The 24,346-nt window shown below is 47.7% G+C and overlaps 1 protein-coding gene across 1 annotated transcript; it reads left to right on the top strand.

Annotated features, from left to right (window-relative positions):
- Window positions 1-22,661, top strand: hectd2 (HECT domain containing 2). The gene is made up of 22 exons (XM_037466202.2): window positions 1-613; window positions 3,440-3,596; window positions 6,601-6,739; window positions 6,838-6,940; window positions 7,164-7,253; window positions 7,481-7,545; window positions 7,651-7,696; window positions 8,305-8,414; window positions 9,120-9,268; window positions 9,347-9,470; window positions 9,693-9,789; window positions 9,908-10,015; window positions 10,960-11,092; window positions 12,117-12,205; window positions 13,919-13,983; window positions 14,087-14,180; window positions 15,228-15,302; window positions 16,748-16,835; window positions 17,275-17,381; window positions 19,354-19,469; window positions 20,050-20,193; window positions 20,920-22,661. Exons 1-22 carry the CDS (start codon window positions 530-532, stop codon window positions 21,038-21,040), a joined length of 2,304 nt encoding a protein of 767 aa, XP_037322099.2. The 5' UTR covers window positions 1-529; the 3' UTR covers window positions 21,041-22,661.
- Window positions 22,662-24,346: the final 1,685 nt, after the last annotated feature.

Genomic DNA, 24,346 nt, shown 5'->3' with positions numbered 1-24,346 from the left:
GCGCGCGCGGGCGTGCGCTCCGCCGTCTCCAGGCTGTGTTCTCCAGGCGCCTCCTCCTGCTCCTCCAAACATGGCGCCGCTCCGCAGCACTGCAGCTTCCCCGACGCGCGACGCAGAGCAGGACCGACGGAGGAGGACGAGAAGCGGCTAGCGGCTCATCCCCACCGCGCCTCACGCTCATCCTCTGAGACCCACACAACTCGCCACTCTTCGGGGTCTCCCGCGCAGACGCTACGTGGAGCTTTTTGGAGACGTTTACGCGTCAGGCTGGGCGCGTAGCGGAGAGAGCCCACCTGTCCGACGAAGGTAGACCTCGCAGTCCTTTTGGATGAAGGATGTGAGTGTCCCCGATTCCTGGGACATAACGAGGCGCGCCGGCGAGCGGACACACGCGTGGCTCGGGGTCAGACGGGCTCCGGTGAAAAACATGTGCGGCCCCGTGAGGAGCAGAAACACGGAGGCGGTAGAGGACTGAGTCTTTCCAGGGGGGGGGGGACAAATACTTTTTCCTCTCTTCCACAACAAGAGGATGGATGGAGAACATTTCGCGCTGTCAGGAGTCGAGAGGGAAAGGGAGAGGCTTCCGCCAATTTACAACAGCTCCGCTCCTGCTGTAAGAAAACTGCATTTCTTCGTTTTATTTAAGATATATATGTGCAGAAAATACGGATGTTTGTCTTTGTGTTGAAAAGTACTGGTTTTCTTCATAGTGGGTAAAGAAAACGCAACTTTGCACACAATATGCAACTTTTTTCTCTATTTCAAATTAGTAATAACAATAAAGTACCCTAAATATTGGAAAAAATTGCCAAGATTGTGCATGGTGCAAAAGGCAAAATGTATCCTTTTAATTTATACATATAAATACGTTTTATAAGAAACTTAAATTATTAAAAAAATAATCATAATATGATGTGATATCAGCGGCATAAGGTTTATTAACTTTTACTGTTTTTTTCTTGGTGATCTTTTATTTGTTTTATTTAAACATGGCACAGTACAAAAACACATCATTAGGGAGTCAGGCACCACTGTATCACATGATCATATAAATGTCCATTTTAGTAGTACAAATCATGAATCAAATCTTTGTCCCTCAATCGATCCCAATAAAAACCACGAATCAACCGAGCCCGGCCGGATGGTCGACTTGGGCACGAAGCGACGGCGCGCTGAAGGAAAAAAGCTGCTTCTCTCCCTGTGGAAAAAGTGATGCCGCCGCCTTACGTAACGCCTGCTGACATGTTGGGCCGGTGCTTTTTTCTTTAAGTGCATCTCAGGCAGAGCAGCGGCTGGGGGGGGGGGGGTGGCTGTTCGTCAGAGCGACTTTCGCCCTTTCGGTGTCACTCCACGGAGCAGACCTGTGGCCCGTGATGTCATCTCCGTGGTGTCAGAGAGCAGGAATGTGCGGATCGGACGCTTTCGACCAATAAACAGCCTGTCATTGCTCAGGCCCACTCTGCTTGTGTCTGGAAATGCAATAAAAAGTGGCCGCATGCATTCTCCGCCTGCAGCTCGTTTCTCTGGGACTTCAGTCAGGCGGATTCTCTGATTCCCCCGCAGAAGTCTTCTGGACTCAAGTGGAGCTGATCCCAGGAGATTCAGGCTCAATTAAAAAAAAAAAAGGTCCGACATTGATGCCAGTCCAAGCTCAAAGGACATTAGACCAGATCTGATCTCTTTGTCTCTGCCTGGATCTGTATTTGTTCGTCGTGTCACTCCCTCGTTGCACCGAGAGAAATATGACAATGAAAGTTGAAAATGGAAGGAAGTGAACAGGTGGGGTTTCTCTCTGGGTGTCAGCATCTCCTCTCAGACTCAATGACAGAGTTACTAACAGCACAAAAAACATTTTAAGAAGTGCTGCTGAACCAATCTGCGTTTATTTCAGCGAGATAAACTGCGTGGAACACAAAGACCGAGCTGTGACTTGTTTGGGTTCAGCCTCTGGGTTTGTTGCCATGTGTGTGTGTGTGGCGTCTCCGCTCCGTGTCTCCCAGAGGTCGCCTGTCAATCATCGGCTGAGGGCCCGGGCTCCTGTGTCGATGGTTAAAAGAGTTAGGAGAAAGAAAAGTGTGAGAAAGGAGCGTAAGCTGCTGTATTTCTGGCAAATCGAGAGTTAAAAAGCGAAATACTGGACGTCAATGTCAAAGTCAAACCCTAAGATTTTAAACGCATGGTGTGACGACAGATTCGAGCTAACAGGGATGTTGAATGTTTGTGACAGAGTCCTTAATTTCCACCAGTAGAGACGCTGCAGAGAGTCATTTCCCACTTATATATGAGAGAAATAAGGAGTAAAGTCAAATGATGACAAACGTTGCTCTTCTCCTCATCCATCATCTCTGGATCCAGATGTTGTTCATCTGTTTAATGGAACCGTGCATTCAACAATGCATCTCTGTGGCGCGCTGCAGACAGATGGCTTCTGTTCACAGACTCAGAATGCATGTGCGCCTGTGTAGCTTGTGTCTCTTTGTGCGCTGTGACATAACTGAAAACACAACCTGTTGCCGCTGAGGTCGCTTCCTCTAAGACAAACCACCCTTTGTTTTCTCTCCGCGTGCCGCCGGCAAAATAATATAATGTCATGGAAACAGTAGAAAACATGTGTCTGTTGTGTGTGCGTGTCGTGCACGTCTGGGTGTGTGTGTGTGTGTGTGTGTTTGTGCTGACGCCCAGCTTGGGATTCTGTTCAGATTCTTCCTTGAGGTCTTGTTTCTTTGGAATAAAAGTCTTCTTGCTCCTTCTGTCCTGCGGCCCCTGAACACATCGCTGCTGCAGTGTGTGTCTGTGTGTGTGTCTGTGTGTGTGTGTTTCTTTGCTGCTGTCAGAAGCGGCTGCTGTGCATCTGTGGATCTCTCCACCTCTCATCCCTCTTCCCTCTTGTGTTTTCTGCTTCTCGTCTCCTTCATTTGTTTCACTCCCCCCCCCCTTTTATTCCTCCTCCTTCCTCTTCCCTCTCTTAATTCTCCCTCCCCTGCTCTCCCACCTCCCCTCTTAGTAATTGTCTCCCTTCATCTCCCTCCCTCCCCCGTAGCCCTTTTCTCGTCCTTTTCTTTCAACCCTCGTATCTCCCTTCACCGCCTTGAATTCTGAATGGCATCAACCATTTCTAATATTGTTTGTTTATCATTTGCATAATGATTGTATGTTTTAAATTGTTTTTTTTAAACGTTTCTATAACATTTCTCATCATTCCAAGTATAGCTGCTATTAGCATCTTTGATACTGTAAGTTATTAAGTAACACATCCGGTAAAGCACTTCAAAGTAATGTCTTTAAAAAGTATTTAAAAGTTATGACAATCCCATATATAGATGAAACAATTTCACACAGTGGACATTTTTTGCTGTATTTGTACTTATTAATAATATACAATGCATTGGTCTTCTCTTTTTTTCCCCCTGGTGATGATGTCGTCCTCCTGCAAAAAAAGGCTTTTGGGCGAGGAGCTAAGCAGCCGTTTCCTTCTCTGGGCTCCTTCATCTCCACTCTGAGCCAGAGGAGGGAGGCGGGGGGGCGAGGCTTTGCTGGCGGCACCCTGACCGGCACCCTGACCGGCACCCTGACCGGCACCCAGTGGCTCAGACATGGTGAGCGCATCCATTTTATTTTTCCTCTTCAATATAAACAAGCTCATTTTTTTCTCATCCACACCTGCAACATTTCTCATTCTCAACATTCAATATGAGACCTTTGTCCTTGTGTCCCTCTCGTTTTTGGAACTCGCCTGGATCAATATTGTGTCTCTAAAAAAAATAATTTAAAAAACCCACACAAACCCCAGCTCACATCTGGCTTTTATCTCACCACCGGCACCATTTCCCCGGGACATGCCGGTATGTATCGTCTCGGGGCGCGAGTGATGGACACGTGACGTCCCCGGTGGACGCGCTCCCTTCGCCGCCTCTTCCAAACTCCCTCTCCGTCATCCAGGCGACACCTTTGTCCCCCCCCCCCCCCCCCCCCCCACCCAGCAGATCCCCAACATCCACCCAGATTCAGAGTCTGCAGTGAGTTCGGAAGGAAATGTAAAACGAGAGCAACACTCGGCACCTTTTCACCGGCCTCCGCGCGCCTCTCCACGGATTCATTGGGGGGGGGGGGGGGGGGGGGGGGTTTCTTTCGGCGTGTCGGTGATACGCCAGAAAAAGAAGAAGAAAAAAAAAGCTGCCGAATGGCACCAACGCTGCTGAGTGTCCGTGTGCCGGGTTCCTCGTGACGATGCGTCACTTCCTCTATTTACAGCACGCATGACCTCAAGCTGTTTACGTCGAGCCCGCGCGCATCGCTCTCTCCCTCAGAATTGGGAAGCTTTTCGGGAATAAAAACCCGAGAGGAAAAACTAAAACCAAAAAAAGTAGGGAGGAAAAAAAAAAGGCGGTGCATGTTTTCCAGCCGGTGAGGGTGGAGGGAGGAAATGACAGGATCACACTTCTAATTAGAAAGAAAACAGAACAAAATAAGCTCCTCTGTCATTTCGAGAATCGTGGAAGGAAGAAGAAGTGGAGAAGAACGCACTGCGTTTCACCAAAGCTCTCGGGGACATTAGCGAATTTGGAGAATCTAAAGCAACAGAGAGAGGAGACGGGTCCCCGCGATCATGCAAACCTCCGCCCCGAATGAAAACCATGTGAAAGGAGAAACACACACACACACACACACACACACACACACGCGTGATAGCGCGGCATTCACCGGGCCCGCTGGATAATCGCCGCAATTTGCTGTTTCATCTGTAAAGTATTACAGGAGGTTTGTAAATCCTTTTAATGGCGCTGTGTGCCGAGGCCGAGCTGAGCAGCGATCTGCTCCACTTCTAGATCAAAGGACACTGACACCTTTTTTTTCTTTTCTTTTTGTTGGAAAGTCCAGCTTGTTACGTTGAAAGATTAAAACCCGTAGCTGGAGAACTGAGGCGCTGCTGCGGGATGAAGGGAAGGAAACGGAAACGTTAGGATCTATTTTCTCTCTCTCTGGTTCCTGGAAGAAGATGATTAAGAAAGGAGAACACGCTAAAACTAATTAATGGACGGCACTTGATCGTCTTCGCCTCGTGCTTTGTCAAAAGACATCAATGGATTTGTCCTCGGAGGTCTCGGAAAGGAGACTCCTCGAAATAGAAGGCACCACTTGTGCCTGTCGGGGCGGAGATGGGACAAAGCAGAGGTCATTGTGAAGCAGACATGGAGGAGAGGGCGGGGGGGTCTCATCAGTCTCGTCGGTCTCTCCCCCCGGGGGACGGATAAAAGTCATAACCATGACATTTATCGTAATCTAATGAATACATCAGGTCAATCGGGGCCACAAACTGTGGTTACAGTTGAGTGGCTTGTTCAGGAACATCCATGTAGTGGTTGGATCGTTACCTAGCAACTGAGCCAGCTGCTTCTCTCATTTAGTGCTACTTCTTTAATGCTGCGGTTTGTCATAATAAATGTGACATGAAATTATAAATGATTGTCCTTTTTAAAAAAAAAAGGACATATTAATAAATGGAAACACTGTAAGTGTATTTATAACAAACAAACAAAAATGATTAAACCGAAACAAGGTATATAATAAAAATAACATATTCCTGTAAATAATAATATTAAACCTCTCTGATTTTTTCCCACTGGCAACCTAATTATTTTCTGTTATACACCTAAAAATTCAGAATTTTCTGAAATAACCGCCTGTCCCGTCTCAAAGGATGAACCCGTTTGGTTTCGATGACCTCGCGACCTTCAGCCTAAAGCAGGTCCACTGTTACCACGTCATGAGGCACCAGGGGTCCTGTGATGTAACACCTGCTCTCATTGTCATATGCTCACCCGCCTCTGTACCTGGGTCCCTTTCATCTGCTCGGACACTCTGTCCATGCCTACAAAATGAGCACCCACAATGCACCTGGACAGGGCCGCTGTTGACCGTTGTTACCGTGGAGACGGAGACAAAAGGGGGGGCTAATTCTAAACAGAACGGACGCATAGACGGGACCAAGAGTGTGAGGAAGCGACATCATCAATGACATCGCTGTCTTGGCCTGAATGTCTCTATTTGTCCTCCTGAACGAGACTCCTACAACCCAAATGTCCAAATAATTCCTCTGTTTCGTTTGCTGCGAATGTTTTCTCGCCAGCAAAATGATCACATGGCTAAATGTATGACAGCTGGGTGTTCTCCTCTGAGCTTTTTATTAAGATCATCATTAATCGTCATGCTTATTCATTTTATTAATTTTGTTTAAAAATTATTTTTTCTGTGCTCAGCCAAAGTGCTGATTCAAACCCTTTCTCGGCCTTTAAATAGAGCTTTTCCAAAAAGATATTCAGCTCCAAACCAGAAACTGTTTTTATAACTTCTCTACCGCATTCATCATTGTTTGATAATGATCTTTACGCCCATGAAATGATGATAATTAAACAAAAATACACAATTGCCGTTATTATTATTAGTCATTCAGCTGATGTTTTTTCATTTCAGCTCCACATCTTTCTACTCAGTGTGCCTCACTTTTTATTAAAAGAAGTATTTAAATCAACAATGAGCAGCAACTGCTTCCCGGTGCTGTACTTAATCAGCTGTTTATTGCGTGTGTCTCTCTCCCCCCAGGGAGGGAGCTCCCCCCCATCTGCAGCGACGTGCGTCAGAAGCAGCGGCTCTCCATCGACACTCTTCCCCCGGAGGTGAAAGCCCCGTTCCCCTCGGACCCCGTCATCCCCCTGCGCACCAAGACCACCAAGGACTTCCAGTGAGTCTCTCTCTGGGTTGCGTTGCAGCGGTTGCGTTGCAGCCGGGGGGGTTGCGGCGCCTCTTTCTTTGAGCCGTTTGTGCGTTTGTGTGTGCCAGGGAGGACGTGGAGCGTGCCGCCCAATCGGGGGACTGGAGGGAGGTCCGAGAGTTTTACCTCGCCACCTTCGACTCCTTCATCGAAATCAACGCTGCCTTCAAGGTAGAAGACACACACACACAGACACACACACAGTCTGGCTCTCAGCAGAATGTTTTAGACGCCGTTAAAACGTCACGAGGCGCCTGCAGCCTTTTACTAGAGGAAAGCTTATTTTGTTTTTCTGCTGTTCCCCAACCCCCCCCCCCCCCACACTCACACTGTCTCGTTTCCTTGTTCCCTCGTTTCCTCGTGGTCGCGTCCTCCTTCCTGCCTCCGGTCCCAGCGCGAGGCGAACGGATCCTTTAACACCGTCGACGACTCGGGAGTCAACGCCAAGTTTGTCAACGCCGTTTACGACACGCTGCTCGGCACGGTGAGCGCCAGGCGCCGCGCCGCACACACACACACACACCAGCTGACCATCACACACCTTCCCCTTCTTCACAGAGAACCTCCATTTAAAGAGTTCAACCCACAGACCACATGAGCACTGGATGGGGAGCAGAAGAAAACTGTCAAGATGATAATGATCAAAGTGAAGGAAATGTAGCTTTATATCGCTCACCTGGATTTATTGTGTGTGTGTGTGTGTGTGTTTAGCCTCAGGACATCCAGAAGTCGGTGTTGAAAGGGATCATCAACAGTCTCCTGAGGGAGTGGAAAGGGTGAGAAGCCTTCTGCGACGCAATCTGCGTCCTTTTTTAAAACAACCCAAACACAAATTTGAGTGAAATAGGGAACGATTCTGTTTTTTTTTCTTCTGTTTTCAGGCCTCGGACCAAAGACGACCTGCGAGCGTATTTCATTCTCGTTCAGGTGAGTCTGGAAGACGCCAAAGACGCTCCTAGTCCAAAGGTTTTTTTCATTGTTATTTTCATTTGTTGGTTTTAAAATGAAGAAATGCAGAGGGCAGAGTCTGATTTCCGTATATGGTTTTAAGGCTTTAAATCCGATAAAGACCGGGATTTAAAGTAGTTCCAATGTGGTTCCACGCTCCATCAACAAACACACACACACACACACACACACAGACTGGGATTGGGTGAGGTCATGCTGGTTTCCTCTCTGATGACGACCCTCTGAAAGCTACACGTTCAGCTCCTTTCTGTGTTGACAGCCGGTGGAAACTGAGCCTCATTATTCCATCTGTTGTTGTTCATTTGTTGCTTCACGCACACGTGTGCTTGTCTGAGAGAGTTGAATCCGTGTGGATTTCCTTTTAAGTGACTCCTCTCTCTATTCAGTAGTCGTAAAAAAAAAACAGCAAGTCTCAACTTTATTTCACGATTTAATGTCTCGCCTGGGTCCCGATTTTTTCTCATCACTATTCAGCATTGATGAACACTTTTGTGATGCAAAGCAGGAATGGAAACTCAGTCTCTGTCCCAGGGGTAACATCTGTGTTTGTGTGTGTGTGTGTGTAGAACCCGCAGTACTCCAGCACCAGCACCTATGTGATCTACGCTCACCTGCTGAGGCAGATTGCAGCTCTCTCCGAGGCGGACCACCACTTCCTGGTCCATTGGCTCAAAAAGTAAGTGTGTCTGTGTGTGTGTGTGTGTGTGTGTGTGTGAGAAAGTGATTTTCTTGTCGGCTTACAGCCAAGTTGCCACCGCTTTCTCTCTTTTGTTGCTTTTTTGTACAACTTTCTCTCTCTGTTTCTCTCTATCAACCTTTTTTGTCTTCACTGTGGATCCATCAGTTCGATTAAAGCAAAGACGAATCTCTCGTCATTCTGTCAAACGGCAGAGGCTGCTTCCCCCCCCCCCCCCCCCGTTATTGATGTCTAAAGCAGGACGCCTTCTCGTTCCGTCCCACCCGGCCGCCTACTGGCTTTGACCCCGTTCAAGTCATTTAGCTTCCATTCGCCTCGGTGCTGCGTTCGCAGCGGGTTTGTTTGGAAAAAAAAGCTTAATAACTGCCAGCCGCTTTTTTTATCGAACCTTTTTAAAGCTTTTAAAACTTGACATAAAGCCCTCAATTACAAACCAAAGTCTCTCTCTCAGCATCGAGAAGTCTGCAGAACGCATCCTCTACTTGGTGATGATTTACAACGGGAGCTGCTTTAAATTACAAGTTATGTTTAGTTCTTCTCCCCCCCCCCCGCTGCTATTTCCCTCTCTCTCTCTTCATCCGTCTATTTTTGTGCATTTCAAGACGTGTGCTGTTGATGCTGTTTTGCCTCTGCTAATAACTGTGTGTGTGTGTGTGTGTGCGCGCGTGTGTGTGTGTGTGCCAGGCTGTCGCCGAGGCGTTTCAGGCAGCCGGTGGAGCGCCTCCTGCAGTTCATCTCCACCCGACTGTTTCCCGCAGAACCAGATGAACTTCCTCCTCTGGCCAAGTGCTCCTGGTGGATTCCCTCAGCCACCAAAGTGCTCGGCCTGTTCAGTGAGTCGCACACACACACACACACACTGAAGATCACGGTGTCCCATCCGACGCTCTTTCTTCCACTCCCGTCCTCAGATGCAGCCAACAGCGTCTCCTCTGCTCCCATCATGCCCTTCACGGACTTCTACAACATCGCCCTGGAGCACATAGACTTCATGGAGGAGTACAGGACCTGGCAGAACTACGGCAGCTCAAACAGGTCCGATCACCTGTTGTCTCTCTCTGCATCTCTTTCGGGTTGCTGATCTCCTGCATGAGAGGTGCTCCTCGTCCAGGAGGGTGGAAACATCTCCAGGAGCTGGTCTGGCGAAGGAGCCAAAGTTCACAGCCCTAAAAGTCTTTAGAGAGAATGAAGCGTTTCTTCTTTTTTTTTTGTTTCTCGGTTTATTGCCTTCTCATAATTCCACGCGTCCCTTCTTAGGTTTTCCTTCTGTCAGTTCCCCTTCATCCTCTCGACCGTGGTGAAGAAAGCCATCATCCAGAAGGACTCTGAGCAGCAGATGATCAGCCAGGCCAGGGTGAGACAACACACACGCACACACACACACACACACACACACACACACACACACACACACACACACACACACGCGCGCGTGTGTCCACAGGACTGAGACGTGCTCATGTGTCCCACAGCAAAGCCTCGTCAGCAAGGTGTCTCGCAGGCAGAGAGTGGACATGAACCTTCTGTTTCTCAACATTAAAGTACGACGGGCACAACTCCTCAGTGACTCACTGGATGAGGTCAGTACACACACACACACACACACACACACACACACATATAATACACTGTACTATTAAATAACAAGGGCTCCCTCTGTGTATGGAAAACAATCACGTTTCATCTGCAGGGAATCAATTACTGTCTGAGAACTTGATTCCGTCCCCGGAGGCAAACACGAGCGCACGAGGACAGCTGTTTAAGTGACGCACGTCAAGTTTCAGCATGAAACGCGTGTGTTTTTTGTTTTTTTTAAACTCGCCCCCCGATAAGAAAGCTCGAAAAGGCACTCGGCGTGTTTGAGGTTTGAACTGGTGGATGAAACCTGCTCCGAGGTGACGGACAGCTCGCGGTGGTCTTGTTGAATGTGTTGTTGGGGCCTCGTCGGCTGGTCCAGTGCCAAACCAATTATTCATGGGGGGAAAAAAAAGTCCACTTTAATGAGCCGCTCAAAGCTCCATTCCCACGGGACACGCGTCCCACCAGGGCCGCATGTCGCTCAGGAGCAAAGCCCCACGTCGTCTCCCTGTTGTAGAAAAAAAAAAAGATTTTTATATGTAACGCTGCACGTTTTCCATCTGTATTTTGTACAGAACTTTTTGCCTTTGTAAGACCTCTTCCCCGCCTCACCGAGCACCAGCAAAAGAACAAAGTGAAACAACAACCTTTAAAAAAAAAAAAAAATGGCCCGATGCTGCCTGGGACTGACATCATCACAGATGTTCTCCCGCCGCACATCTGCCCGTAGGCGGCGTTTTTTTTAACGGACGCTCTGAGCAAAACAAGTGTCTTGGGCGAACAAGTGGGAATTTGAGGTTTATAATCCTGATCAAAAGCAGAAAAGAAAAGTGCAAAAAGCATTGATGGGGGGGGGGGGGGGGGCGGGGCGAGTCTCATTCACGTTCGACTTAAGATTTGTGACACCCCCCCCCCCCCCCCACCCCACCTTTCGGCCCCCTTTTAGCTGACGAGGAAGCGGTGCGACCTGAAGAAGAAGCTGCGGGTGACCTTTGTCGGGGAGGCCGGGCTGGACATGGGGGGCCTGACCAAGGAGTGGTTCCTGCTGCTGGTGCGACAGATCTTCCACACGGACTACGGTGAGACGCGAGCCGCTGGAGGCCTCCGTGGAAGCAGCGAGGGAGAGGGTGTCGAATGGCTGATGAAAGGCGCCCAGTGTTGTTGTTGTTTTTTTGGAGGCGGGAGAGGGGGGTGGAGGGGGGGGGGGGGGGGGGGGAACCGGAGCAGCTCCCGTTATGGCCGTCTGCTTCTCTCCCCCCCCGTCATGTGTCACCGGGGCGGTGCTCCCGTGTCACTTCCTCTTCTCATCCCCCCCTTCTCCAATCACGACATCATATTTTAATCCGAATCCGAATTCTATTCGTACGAGACGTGTGTTTCCATCGAAATGTCCTTTAAATTCTCGCCTCCAATGAGGATGAAAATCCCTTTTTACAAATATTGACGTGGATTTTTTAATTCTTTTCCGAGGAATACGCTGTTTAGGTCAGACTTGCCTCTTTCCTCCCCCTCCCTCGCCCTCCTACTTTTAAATTTTTTTTATTATATCCCCCCCCCCCCGTCTCTCTGCTCGCCTCCGTTTGTTATTTCCAGCGTCTCTCCATCTTTCCGCGGTCGTCTGTGTTTCTACGAGCCAGCGGACGTCGGCCCAAAGCAACACACTCAATGAAAGCTGTGTTCCCCTCGTTAGCGGCGCGCAGGGAAAGCCCCGGCTCTCTGCGCCCCCCCCCCCCCCCCCCCCACACACACACACACACACACGCAGGTGCACACACACACACACACACACACACACACATACACAGGGGCTCTTTAACGGCTGAAGCGGTGTCAGATTCGGGCGTTCGCTCCAGATGTGTCCAGATGTGTCTCAGAACAGACGGCGGCTGTTTTCTCTCGGTCGGAGCTGGAGAGCTTCAGCGTCCTGCCGGGTTTTTGTTCTCCTCATCTACCTGCTCTTCGGTTTTGTTGAAACGACAACAGAAACCACCCATAAAAACATCATTTCTTCATCCATCCTTGGACCAGCGCCTCACCTGGTGGACGTAGTTCCTCCTCTCCTAGCAGCAGAAAATGTGCTCATCCTAATCCGTCTCTTCCCAGGAATGTTCACCTACATGAAGGACTCGCGCTGTCATTGGTTCAGCAGCTGGAAGTGTGACAACTATTCCGAGTTCCAGTTGGTGGGGACTGTATCCTTCGCGCTGCCTTAGCATGAGACTGAGGTCACATCTGAAGATGAACAACTAGTTAAAAGTATATATATATATTGCCCATTTGTGAGGTAAAATGCTGCTTATCTTGTGCACCTGATACCTTCACTAGTTTTAAGAGTGACATTTCCTCCTTATTATGTTTAGTGAAAAACACAACGCGGCGGGGTTACTTTTCTTCCACCATTAAGTTGTGTTTTATAATGATATACATGTGTCATTTCTTAGTGTCCGGCTTTAGCACGCACGGCCTCAGACTGCTGCACATTTCTTCCCCCACTTGCAGCTTGTTTAACAGGAAATGAGTTTATTTCTACCGACACTTAGAATAATAATAATAATACTCTAAATGTATCTAATAGGAACATTCACATAGGATCCTCTCTTTGCTAGTTTCAAATACTGCAGGGTAACCGCTGTTAAATGTAAAATGTGTGTGTGTGTCTACCGACACAGTGCATGTGTGTGTGTGTGTGTGTGTGTGTGTGTATATAGAGAACGATTCAGCACTTAGCACTTAGTTACTGGCCAGCTGGGAACTGTCAAAAGGTTATATAACCTAATAGCTGCCTTTTCCTTGCCAGGTTATTGTGTGTCTGTGTGTGTGTGTGTGTGTGTGTGCCTGTGCGCTCCTGGGTGTTCCGTGCGTGTTCCACATGTGTACTCGTGCTAAGAGCTAATTCATCAATCGCGGTGGTTCCTGTTTGGTCGTCATGGTAGCCTCGCGTCAATAGGAAGACGGAAAGGGAGGGGCGGAGAGAGAGAGAGAGAGAGAGAGAGAGACATGGTCGTAAACCGACAGACAGACAGACAGACAGACAGACAGACAGACAGACAGACTACAGCCAACAGATGTAAACAGAAATGAGTTGAGATCGAGGTTTTGCAGCTGGGAATACGCGACATAAAGTGCACAATAGCACCTCCAATGAAGAAGAAGAAGCGAAAAAGAAGGCGAGCAAACCGATGGACGTAACAATAAACACAAAAGGGTGGGAGAAAAAAAAGAGTGAACCTCGGGCTTCTGGGAGCTCCAGGGGATTTAAACCATCCAGCTTTGAACAATAAACAGGAGAAGGTGACGGGAAGGTCGAGAGAGAGAGAGAGAGAGAGAGAGAGAGAGAGCTTTATTCATGCCTGTCTCATAAAGAGGCGATGCATGAACGAGGGCCTCTAAATGCTTTTCTGCTCTCTTTGATATCTGCGTGTGTTTTGACTTTGACCTTGTGGTAATTGTACGGGTGGATACTTATTTCTGTGTGTGTGTGTGTGTGTGTCCCCTACCTGCAATCAGTAGTGACCTGATCACAGACTCACACACACACACACACACAGAATCACGCCACATCTGGGCACCATGCGTTTGAGGCTTTGTGGACTTTGCGTCCATCCACCGTCCTTTTTTGCGTATTTCCTGACGTTTGCCGTTTCCTCTCGAACAAAAAAGGAGTCTCTCTCCCTTCTGAAGTCAATTTGTCATCATCGGGTGCAGGACGGACTTGTTCGAATGACATAATCTAACTGTTTGTTTTAGCGATGTGGTCGATGAGGTTAAAGCAAAGGCACCACGATACGGGGCAGAGGAAATGACAGATGGTGTCGATATATATGAAAAGCTGAAAGCTGCTTGACATGGACACGCAAACAAGTCAAATCAAAGGTGACTTTCTCCTTAACCTGCTGTGTTACCAGCTGATGGGCTTAGCAGTTTACAACAGCATTGCTCTGGACATCCACTTCCCCCTCTACTGTTACAGGTAAGTGTGTGTGTGTGTGTGTGTGCAAAAGTCAACATGCGGGAACAGACAATGCCAAGAAATTCAAAAACGTTGACAAATTACCTTTGTGTCCCCCTCGCAGGAAGCTCCTGACTCCGCCCACTGTACCGTGTGACCAAAATGCCCTCGTCGGCATGGCAACTGCCACCCTGGACGACCTGCAGCAGATCATGCCGGTATGTGTGTCAGGCTGTCAGTGGTAGTTAAAAGTTGTGAGATATGATCTTAATTGTACCTAATAATAATCCTTATCTCTGTTAAATGTTGCTGTTAGAGACATTTACTCTATTATTTCACGTTACTGCCACCAGATGGAGCCAAAGTTCAACTTTTGATGCCTTTTTGGAAAAGTTTGAGATTACATGAAGAGGATGTGAATGTCTTTTTCTCAACACTCAAGTGTGCTGCGCTCTCATATTTGAGTACAGTATTCTCTATGAATGAATTTGCCCCAGATCCCAAACACCCTACGGCTTTTTTTATATTGTGACAATATATAGTTTTAACTAAAAGTTAGAAAGTTTAGGGTTTTTTTCTAGTCCAGTGCCCATCTGGAACAGAAGAGGTGCTTTCATGCGTATATAGATACACATTAACACACACAGACACACACAGACACACACAGACACACACTCACACACAGACATGATCATTGTGACGCTGCTACAGAGCCACCTATCAGCCGAATGACACATCACATATCTACATGTGTGCACCAAATGTTTTGTTGACAGCCCTGCATCAAGCCTATAACCATCTTAACCATAATAACCATAATAACCATCATAACCATTTTAACCATCTTAACCATTGTAACACCTGCCGGATGGTGCAAAGGATGGAGCTATTCTGCCTCATTGAGCAACAGCAACAGAGGGAAAGGACACTCGCTCAAAGTTACCTGACCCCAAAGCTCGTTCACATCCACAACCTTCACACACACACACACACACACACACACACACACACACATATGAAACACGAGGCCTCCAGTTGGTGTCGGCCTGACCCAAGACAAGCAGACCACATTTTTCATTAGATACATACTGTACATCTTTACCACGTAGTGAAGCTCATCTGAAATAGTGACATAAGCAGGTGCTACATTTTAGTTTCTCTTGCTCTCGTCTGTGTGAGAACGGTCACTTTTCCCCACGGACTCATTTCTTTTTGTAACTGTTGAACCGACTCGCCTGTAAAGTTTGTGTTCTTCTGCTCTGCAGGAGCTGGCTCGTGGTTTGGGAGAGCTGCTGAGCTACGAGGGGAACGTAGAGGAAGACTTCTACCTCATGTTCCAGGTAGAAAGGTTGATTTAAAGTCTTGGGGAGGAGGGTCCGGATGCGAGGTCGGTTTGAATTTGGCAAGAAGGTCATCCGTAACGTGCGTTTTTACTTAGTAATTCATAAAAGCACAACAATATCCACTACAATGTCACTCAAACGTGCCTTTGTGGTCGTCTCTTATAGGTTTCATTTCATAATGACGGCTGTTTTTTTCACTGCATGATGTAATACATTCAATTCTAGACCAGAAGTCAATGCTGATCAGTCCCAATGTCATCATACAGCTGATTGGAAACCCCCCAAGTTCTCATTCCACCGACAAATGAACAGATGCACACTGAAAGAATCGGTGTTCGGAGGCACTGATGTTGCAGCAGAGCAGAGACGGTGTAGAAATGTCACTCTCACTCCGTAACCCGAGCATCCCTCCGCCTTGTTGACACAGCCTGGCTGGCGGCACGTGCACGTGCACCGTGAGCGCGCTGAGAGGCGGCGCTCTTCTGCTGCCCCCCCCCCGCCCCCTCTTGCCCCCTCTCACGTGAAACCTGGCAGCTCCGCTGTTGTTTTTTCTCTGTTTATCTGCAAGCCGCCAATTAGCATCTCTAGCAAAACAGTGGGATTCTTTATGAAACAAAAGGGTTAGGGAATTAAGTTCCTCACATGGAAAATGAACACGTGCAGGTGTTGTTAAAATAAATAAATAAAGGAAGACATCCGAATAATAATAATAATAATAATATATATTATGAGTTACATCTCTACAAACTATGTTATGAGCAGAAATCTGGAGGCAAACAAGCGCTGCAGACAGAATCGACAGCAAGACGTGTCCTAAAGCCACTTCCTGGTCACCTGAACCTGAACCCAGCGCGCTGACCTCTGGCCTCTCGGAGCACATCGCGTCTTCGTCACCTCGGAAAGACGCCTGGACGCCGTCCCTCTCTTTCTCTTTGTCTCTCCTACGGGATGCACACACCCTCTGTTTCTCGCACACGTATCCGTTTGTTCTGCTCACATAGAAAAATGAGTCTTTAGCTGCTTACCCTCACCTTAACTTTAATTATAACCCTGAACCCAAACTTTATTTACTTTACTAACCACATGGACTCATATTTTGGGAAATCCGCTTTATTCCATATGATAGACAAGTCAAAGTCAAGCGTTGCTTCCATAGTCCCGTATCAAAAAGGTTCCGTGATGGGCTTTACAGTCCACACAGCCCCACAATGCACTCTGCTCATAGATCCTCACTGTGAAACTTATGAATGGAAAACAATGACCCCCCCGGACACAGACATAAAAAGATCAATACAAAATCTATAATCAGTTCTAAATATAAATCAAGCGCACATTTAGGGCGGGGCTACCATTTGATGGATCCATCTACCGTCGCCTCGGACAATAAAAAAAGCATTAACCCTAAACCAACCCCACCATGTGACATTCCTGTGTTGTTGCAGGTCTTTCAGGAAGAAATGGGCGTGGTCAAATCCCACAACCTGAAGCCCGGAGGAGACAAAATTCCCGTCAGCAAGCAGAACAGGAAGGGTGAGCGTGATTGGCGACAACAAGGAGCAGACGCTCCAAAGACGGACAAAAGCGCCCGTCTCGCAGGCCGCACGGGCCGTGGCTCAACTCTCAGGCCGCCTGCGACCTTGGACTCCCTCCGGAGCCTCGTCGGCGATCGGGAAAACACCGCTGTGGTGCCACTGCGTCTGTATGCGTGTGTCAGAGTAACCAGTAACGTTTTTAATGCTCCCAATGAGCCCTCTGACTTACACGGAGACCCACGTCGACTCAAAAGCTTCCGTGTTCTGTTTTAAATTTTTATTTCTCTCATTAAACGTCACGTTCCAGTGTGTGTGTGTGTGTGTGTGTGTGTGTGTGTGTGTGTGTGTGAAGGTAAAGGGCCGAGGCGGCAGGGCGAGCCGGTAAAGGTCTGTAATGGAAAATGTTGTTAAAGTGTTTCTCCCTTGTGTTTCCACAGAATACGTCCAGCTCTACGTCGACTTCCTGCTGAATAAATCCATCTGTAAACAGTTTGCGGCCTTCTACCACGGCTTCCACAGCGTGTGTGCCTCTGACGCTCTCATGGTGAGTGTGTGTGTGTGTGTGTGTTTAATGAAGCAGACTTGTTTATTTCACAAATATTACACGTGAACTTTCCCTGCGTCAGTCCCTCCAGGTCCTCATTGCGGGCCAGAATTCCTTCTCAGTCGCTGCCAAGGCCCGTGGCATCCGAAACGAAAGCGCAGAGGCATCTGTTTGCATATCTGCTAAATGAACTTTTGTAAACTCTGCATGTCTTCCACGTGTCTTTGTCACGCAAAAAGTTTTCATCTAACTTTTCTTTGCTTGTTTTTTTTGTGCTGCTTCATTTTGTTCTAAAAACATTATCAGAACGGATACTTTTCTTTGAAGCCTATTTTCATTTTCATTTTTTTGGCATTTATAATGTCTTGAAAGACTATAAATAGGATTTATTGCAATCCGTCTTCTAGGAGCTCAAAATGTCCCACAAAGTATAACTTTTTCTATAATTTATTCCAGCTTTTATAAATTTGAATTTGGAATTACTACCTAGGATTTTTTTTTTGTTGTTGAAAAAAACAGGATTCCCAAAATGGTTGTTTTGGTGTTTATTGCTGAAGGTCAAAGGGTCAAGTTGGCGGTGATCCCTGCAGGACTGTGTGCACGTTGTTTTTAACTCAGCAGCTGAGAACGACAGGTGGACGGTTTGTCTGCAGGTTATCGGCTGAGGGCACGAATACGGGTCAGAGACGGGACAGGCCGGTCCCAACATCTGGAACTCACAGTGAGGACAAGTGTCCCTCGAATCCCTGTGTGGATCATAACTTACCTAATAACTAATCTCTCCCCCCCTCCCCCCACGACTTCCAAAATGATTTTTGCATCTTTAGTTGATCATTAAGTGGGGGACGTTAAAGCTAACATTGAAGCTCAAAATAGATTCATGTTGGTTTGCATTTTGGTCATTCAGTCACGTCCTGGTCTGAGGCCCTGGTCTTTGCTCTTGGGTCCTGGTGTGAGGCCCGGCACTTTGCTCTTAGGTCCTGGTCTGAGGCCTTGCACTTTGCTCTTGGGTCCTGGTCTCAGGCCCTGCTCTTTGCTCTTAGGTCCTGGTCTGAGGCCCTGCACTTTGCTCTTGGGTCCTGGTCTGAGGCCCTGCACTTTGCTCTTGGGTCCTGGTGTGAGGTCCTGGTCTGAGGCCCTGCACTTTGCTCTTGGGTCCTGGTCTCAGGCCCTGCACTTTGCTCTTGGGTCCTGGTGTGAGACCCTGGTCTGAGGCCCTGCACTTTGCTCTTGGGTCCTGGTCTCAGGCCCTGCACTTTGCTCTTGGGTCCTGGTCTCAGGCCCTGCACTTTGCTCTTGGGTCCTTGTGTGAGGCCCTGCACTTTGCTCTTGGGTCCTGGTGTGAGACCCTGGTCTGAGACCCTGCTCTTTGCTCTTGAGTCCTGGTCTCAGGTCCTGGTCTCTACACAACAAGTGACATTCTATATGTGTCCATAAATGTAGAACTATGTGCTGTTTTATTAACTTTGCCAATCAACTGGATCTGATTTCTGCTTATTTGCCACGTTTAATGTAAGTTGTCAATTATAAGGAAATTCATCACACACTTTCACTTCTCAACGACATGACCCCCCCCCCCCCCCCCCCCTAAAAGATGACGTTTTGACATATTTTCTTTTATCAGCTGCTCTGCTGAATCACAACTTCCTGTCACTGCTGGTTTCCTGGATGTGTCGCATGTTTTCTTTGGTAAACGGATTGTTGCGACGTTGTCTCAGGCCCGATGAGCGCACCACCACAGATTCACCCTCATTCTGTACCTTTACGTCTTTACACCTGTGGACACCAGTTTGAAGACGCCTGTGCTCCCATCAAAGAGGCAGGAAGTAGGAGTTAGGAAGTGGGGAAAGGGCCCTTCGTTCTTTACATTAGTGAGATGTTGAAATGCTGAAACATGTAAATACAAGTTGTAGACCAAATCACACACACACACACACACGCGCACACTTCATCTTTTACCGTCTCCCTGCAGCTGCTGCGGCCGGAGGAGGTGGAGATGCTGGTTTGCGGGATCCCGGAGCTGGACATGAGCGCTCTGCAGAAAGCCGCCCAGTACGAAGGATACGGCAAGACGGAGACCACCGTCCGGTGAGACGCTGCCGGGGACAGTGAGCCCCACCAGGAGGAGACTCCCACACACACACATTCACTATTACATTTATTAATATGTGTGTGTGTGTGCATTTACAAATAAGCTGCTGCCAAAGCAGAAAAATATACGTTTTCTGAACAGTGTCCCAGGTACCACGATTTGGTACTTATTTTTATTTAAACACACAAATCTAAATGTTGCTGCTAATAATAAAGTAATGACGGCCCATTTGGTCAGTGATGATGTCTAATCTTTTCCCTTTTTTTTATGTCGCAAACATTTGCATGAAAGGCCGTTCATTTCTTCATAGGAAACAGCTCTCTTTCTCTCACACACACACGCACACACACACACACACACACACACCACACGCATCCTTTTGTTTCATGCAGCAGGGAGGAAGATGTCTTGCTGGCGCCTGTTTCTTTCTCATCTGTCATTTAGCTATTTGCATGCAAACATCCTGGTTCAAAATTGTACTGTTTGTACTGGGGGGGGGGTCATAAAGCGACGTGGACTGCAGTCACTGCCGGCCCGCTAATGCCGAGCCCGTGCTGCTGTTGTGTGTTGCACCAGGTGCTTCTGGGACGTGGTGTTGGCCTTCCCCCTGGAGCTGCAGAAGAAGCTCCTCCACTTCGCCACGGGAAGCGACCGCGTTCCCGTGGGAGGGATGGCCGACCTGAACTTCAAAATCTCCAAGATCGACGTTCCGACGGACTGGTATGTTGCAGGAGCTCAGAGCGGCGCTTTGAACGTGCACCAGAACAACCCGGTAACAGAAGGTGGTAATCCAGAAAGAAACTGGAGATAAGTGACCTACGGCGACCATAAAAACTAAAAAAAGACACGGCTGGGCCGGGCCACTCGTGTGACCTCAAGTTCACCCTCAGGATCTCCCCCCTCAAAGGAAAGTCAATTAAGCCGTTTTACAGTTGCTTCCGTCTTTACAGTAACACGCGTCAGAGTGGCACAGGCGGCTGCGGGTCACAGGGTCGGGGTGGCGTGATTTGATCATGTGACGCCTGAGGTGTGATGTCTGTGAGTTGTTCGCACGGCGCAGGGTCCTCTCTCCACTCCGTGTGATGGGCAAAAAAAAAAAAAGCCCCCAGCTGAACTTTAAACAGGAAAGGAGCCTGAATCTGGGTCAGGGAGCGGCCCCTCTGCAGCGCTTCCACGCCCACACACACACATGTTTGTGTTTCTATAGCTATGGGGCCCCTCATCAGCATATCTCATTCCCCTACACCATCACCAAAACCTCATTTTGAGCAGGACCTTTTTTTTTTTTTTTAACCCTCAGAATACCAACTCTGAGCAGGACCTTTCTACTGACTTGTGGTTCAGGTGTCCCTCCACTTTGAAGTTTCTAGAAGTTCTGGTTTCATAACTCATGCCCCCCCCTCTCTCTCTCTCTCTCTCTCTCTCTCTCTCTCTCTGTTTGTGCAGGTTGCCGATCTCTCACACCTGCTTCAACCAGATCTGTTTGCCTCCTTATCGAACCAGGAAGGAGTTGAAGCAGAAACTCACCATCGCCATCTCCAACGCCGAAGGCTTCGGCCTGGAGTGACACGCCTACACACACACACACACACACACACTGTGTGACGGTCGGTTAGATAAACTGGATGACAACAAATGGTAATGACTGAAATAGTTATTGTGTTGTTTTTCTCAGTTTTCCGTTGTTGTGCTTTGTTCATTTCGCTCTCCTTTGATGAGCTCTAACTGAAGACCCCCCCCCCACGATCAAAGACAGTGTTATTCTTAATTTATTTGTAGATGTCCGTGAACAAAACGTGGGACAAAACGATGTGTCAATCAAAACAGTGAACTCCTCTGGTATTGTAACAGGATGCTGATTCACTCAGGAAATGATTGTTACTGTTTGTTTTTACAGAATTACAGGTGTTCTCATTGGCATTTTACTTGGTTAAATTAACCTCCTATTATGTGATCGAGGTTGAGAGATGAGAGAGTAAACTGGGAGAACTTCTCCATTGATGAAGACGGGAAAACCAGCCTTCAAATGACAAAATGGATTCAAATGATCAAAAGAGAGAAGTAAATTCATGCCGCAGCCACAAAAAAAAACTAAACTAATATTTTCTGTCATGTGCTCATTCTTACTTCACTGCGTTGGTAACTTTTTAAATATATATTTTTGTTGAATGCAATGGAAATATGTTGCATATCATTTAGCTTTGTGTGCGGCGGACTGTCAGGACATTTGAGCTTTAGCTGAGAACAACGCTGGTGTTTTTTCATGGCATAAAGGTCGTCTTGCGAAGTTTCGTTACTGTTGTTGTTGTTGTTGTTTTTCTGTGTTTTTTTTACATTGCTGCTTGTGTTATTGAACAAAAGGCTTCGGCATAAATGTTTTAACTTTTGTTTTAAATGTTGTGACGTCACGATGCAGTTGACCCCTAACTGCCAAGTTTTTGAGTATTCGATTGCGCTGAAGATCCGATCAAACCAGAGAGTCTGCTTTGACACCCACCCCCCCCCCCGCCTCCACCCCTCCCCCCCTCGGGGGAGCCTCTGGCCCAGGGCTCAGCATCGCTGGTTTTCAGACACTCAGCACTGACGTGTGTAGCGTTGCCATGGCGAGATGTCTGGAGTCCCAATGATTAACTGACAAAGAGCCCAGAGGTTACCAAGCAACAGTCAAGCATCTCACATCCCCCCCCCCCCCCCTCCTCCTTCTACAACAGTGGAGGCTCTCTGTTTGAGAAGGACTTCCTTCCACACTCACACCACGAATTCTGGGTCTCAAACCGGGAACGGGGAGCGTTTGCCGGGTCGAGCGGGACCACGTGACGTCGTTTTTTTTTTTTTTTTGTGTGTTAATGTCAGCCAGGTCTGTTTGTAAATGGGACCAAACTGTGTCAGGTCATACAGTGGGACAGCAGTTTGAGAATAGCTCAAACCGGTTCACGGGAATTCGTTGAGATGTAATTATTTTTCCCTCGTCAGTTGTGTTGAGAGAGCGCGTAAAAAAGTCAAGAAAGGTCATGTATTTCTGATGTGTTTTTAATTATTAATATTTAATGATGGTTTATCAGTATCTGTTCGATAATGTGTGCACTTGGATGTCGGTTGTAATGCTTCTCTGTTGTGTGTGTGTACAGCATTTCCACAAGTAGATTCAGTAAAAAGTGAAAGAGAGGTCATAACTCTCTACAAAAAGATCTGCTGTCTATGCTTGTCTTTTTTTTTTGAGGGGGGGGGGGGGGTGGCATGCACATCCTCACGTTCACACTGGAAGCTACACAGAACACCTGCTGCGTACCTGCATAAGATTTTTCACAGCAGCCATTTTGACGGAAAAGAATGTGCAGTGATGAGACTTTCTCTTCCTTCCGTGTTTCCCTGCAATTTCACACTATCGGGCCTCAACAAACGCCTTTCTGCAGCCTTTTGGTTTCTCAACTGGACGTAACGAGGGGCTCTAACCCGTGTGTTGGAGAGACGAGGGGTAGTATGTAGGTCATGGCCAGTGCCGCTGGGTCGCTCAGTGACCCGCCGACAGGCCGCCATGGTCTTCTCTTTTTGGAGGAGCAGTCTGGCTGACGAAGCAAATTCCATCTCATTAATCCTCTAAATAATCACGCTGCGGCGCCAACTGACCTGACAACGACACTTTCTCCATTTGTTGTTGTTGTTTTAGTGCTGTTTAAGACGGGGCCTTTGAATCCTCTAAATATTAATTCACCCACATGTTGATCCCTCACGTTTAGTCAGGGATTTGATATTGACAGATAACACATCCCTTACATAACTTTCACTTAAAGGCAAAGTCCGTTTTGTTGTTTTTGTGTGCCGTTTCTGTCCTCTGACCTGAAATATGGATTCTGTGGAGGGCAAAAAACTGCGACCATCCACCACAACGCAGTGTGTCATAGGCTTCTTTGGTGTTTGTGATCAAGGTTCCAGCCAATTGTGTATTTTGCGAGATAAATAAACACCAATATGAATGGTAATAATACAACATACTACGATGTCATAATGAGCAGCGATCAGGGCCTCCAGTCTGAATGAATGAATGATGCTATCGCATCTCATTCTCTTCAAACGCACGTCACTGTTATCACACTTTTATTTGTTTTCTAAATTCTCCTGTAACCTTTCATTTGAACAAATATTGATGGGTTACATAATCGTTAAACGGATTCTGTTTCATCTTGTTCGGGGGGGGGGGGTCTTCTAGTTGATTTAAATCACGTTTGGTTAACAGTTTACAGTATTTTATGAGACAAGAGCTAATGTAGTAGTGAGAAATAATGAGGCTCACCTGGCTACACATGCATGAGCACGTAGCCTGAATTTCATGACGTGATGCAACATTGTTTGCTTAAAGCCTCCACCTGCCCATCCGGCTCCGGCCTCCAGGCCTCCACGCCTCAAGACCTCAAGGCCTCCAGGCCCCAAGGAGCTTGTTTTAAGGAAAACGGTGTTCACCTCGCTCTCTCTCTCCCCCGACTCGTCAAATACCGAAGCTTGATCATGCTAACAATGCACGAAGGCACCCGTTGGTGTTTGTATGACACACGGCAGACAGCAGCTGACGGGTGGGTGGGTGAACCGGTGGTTTTTGGGGTCAAACAAACACAGCACTGTCACCCAGACTGTGAATGTTTAATCTTATTCTGCTCCACTCCAGCAGATGACAGAACATGACCTGGTTAGCTGCTTCCTACGTGATGCCGCTAGCCGCTCATAGCTAACGGCGCGCTCATAGCTAACGGCGCGCTCATAGCTAATGCCGCGTTCATAGCTAATGCCGCGTTCATAGCTAACGGCGCTAACGTTCGTTGGGGAATGTGTCATCAGCTGGAGAGCGGCGGAGGGCCTCGGCCGGCAATGACCTCACCGT

The sequence above is a fragment of the Pungitius pungitius genome, chromosome 13 (assembly GCF_949316345.1).
Source record: "Pungitius pungitius chromosome 13, fPunPun2.1, whole genome shotgun sequence".
Taxonomy (NCBI): domain Eukaryota; kingdom Metazoa; phylum Chordata; class Actinopteri; order Perciformes; family Gasterosteidae; genus Pungitius; species Pungitius pungitius.
The sequence above is the reverse complement of the archived record's forward strand: the minus strand, read 5'-3'. Positions and strand labels throughout refer to the sequence as shown.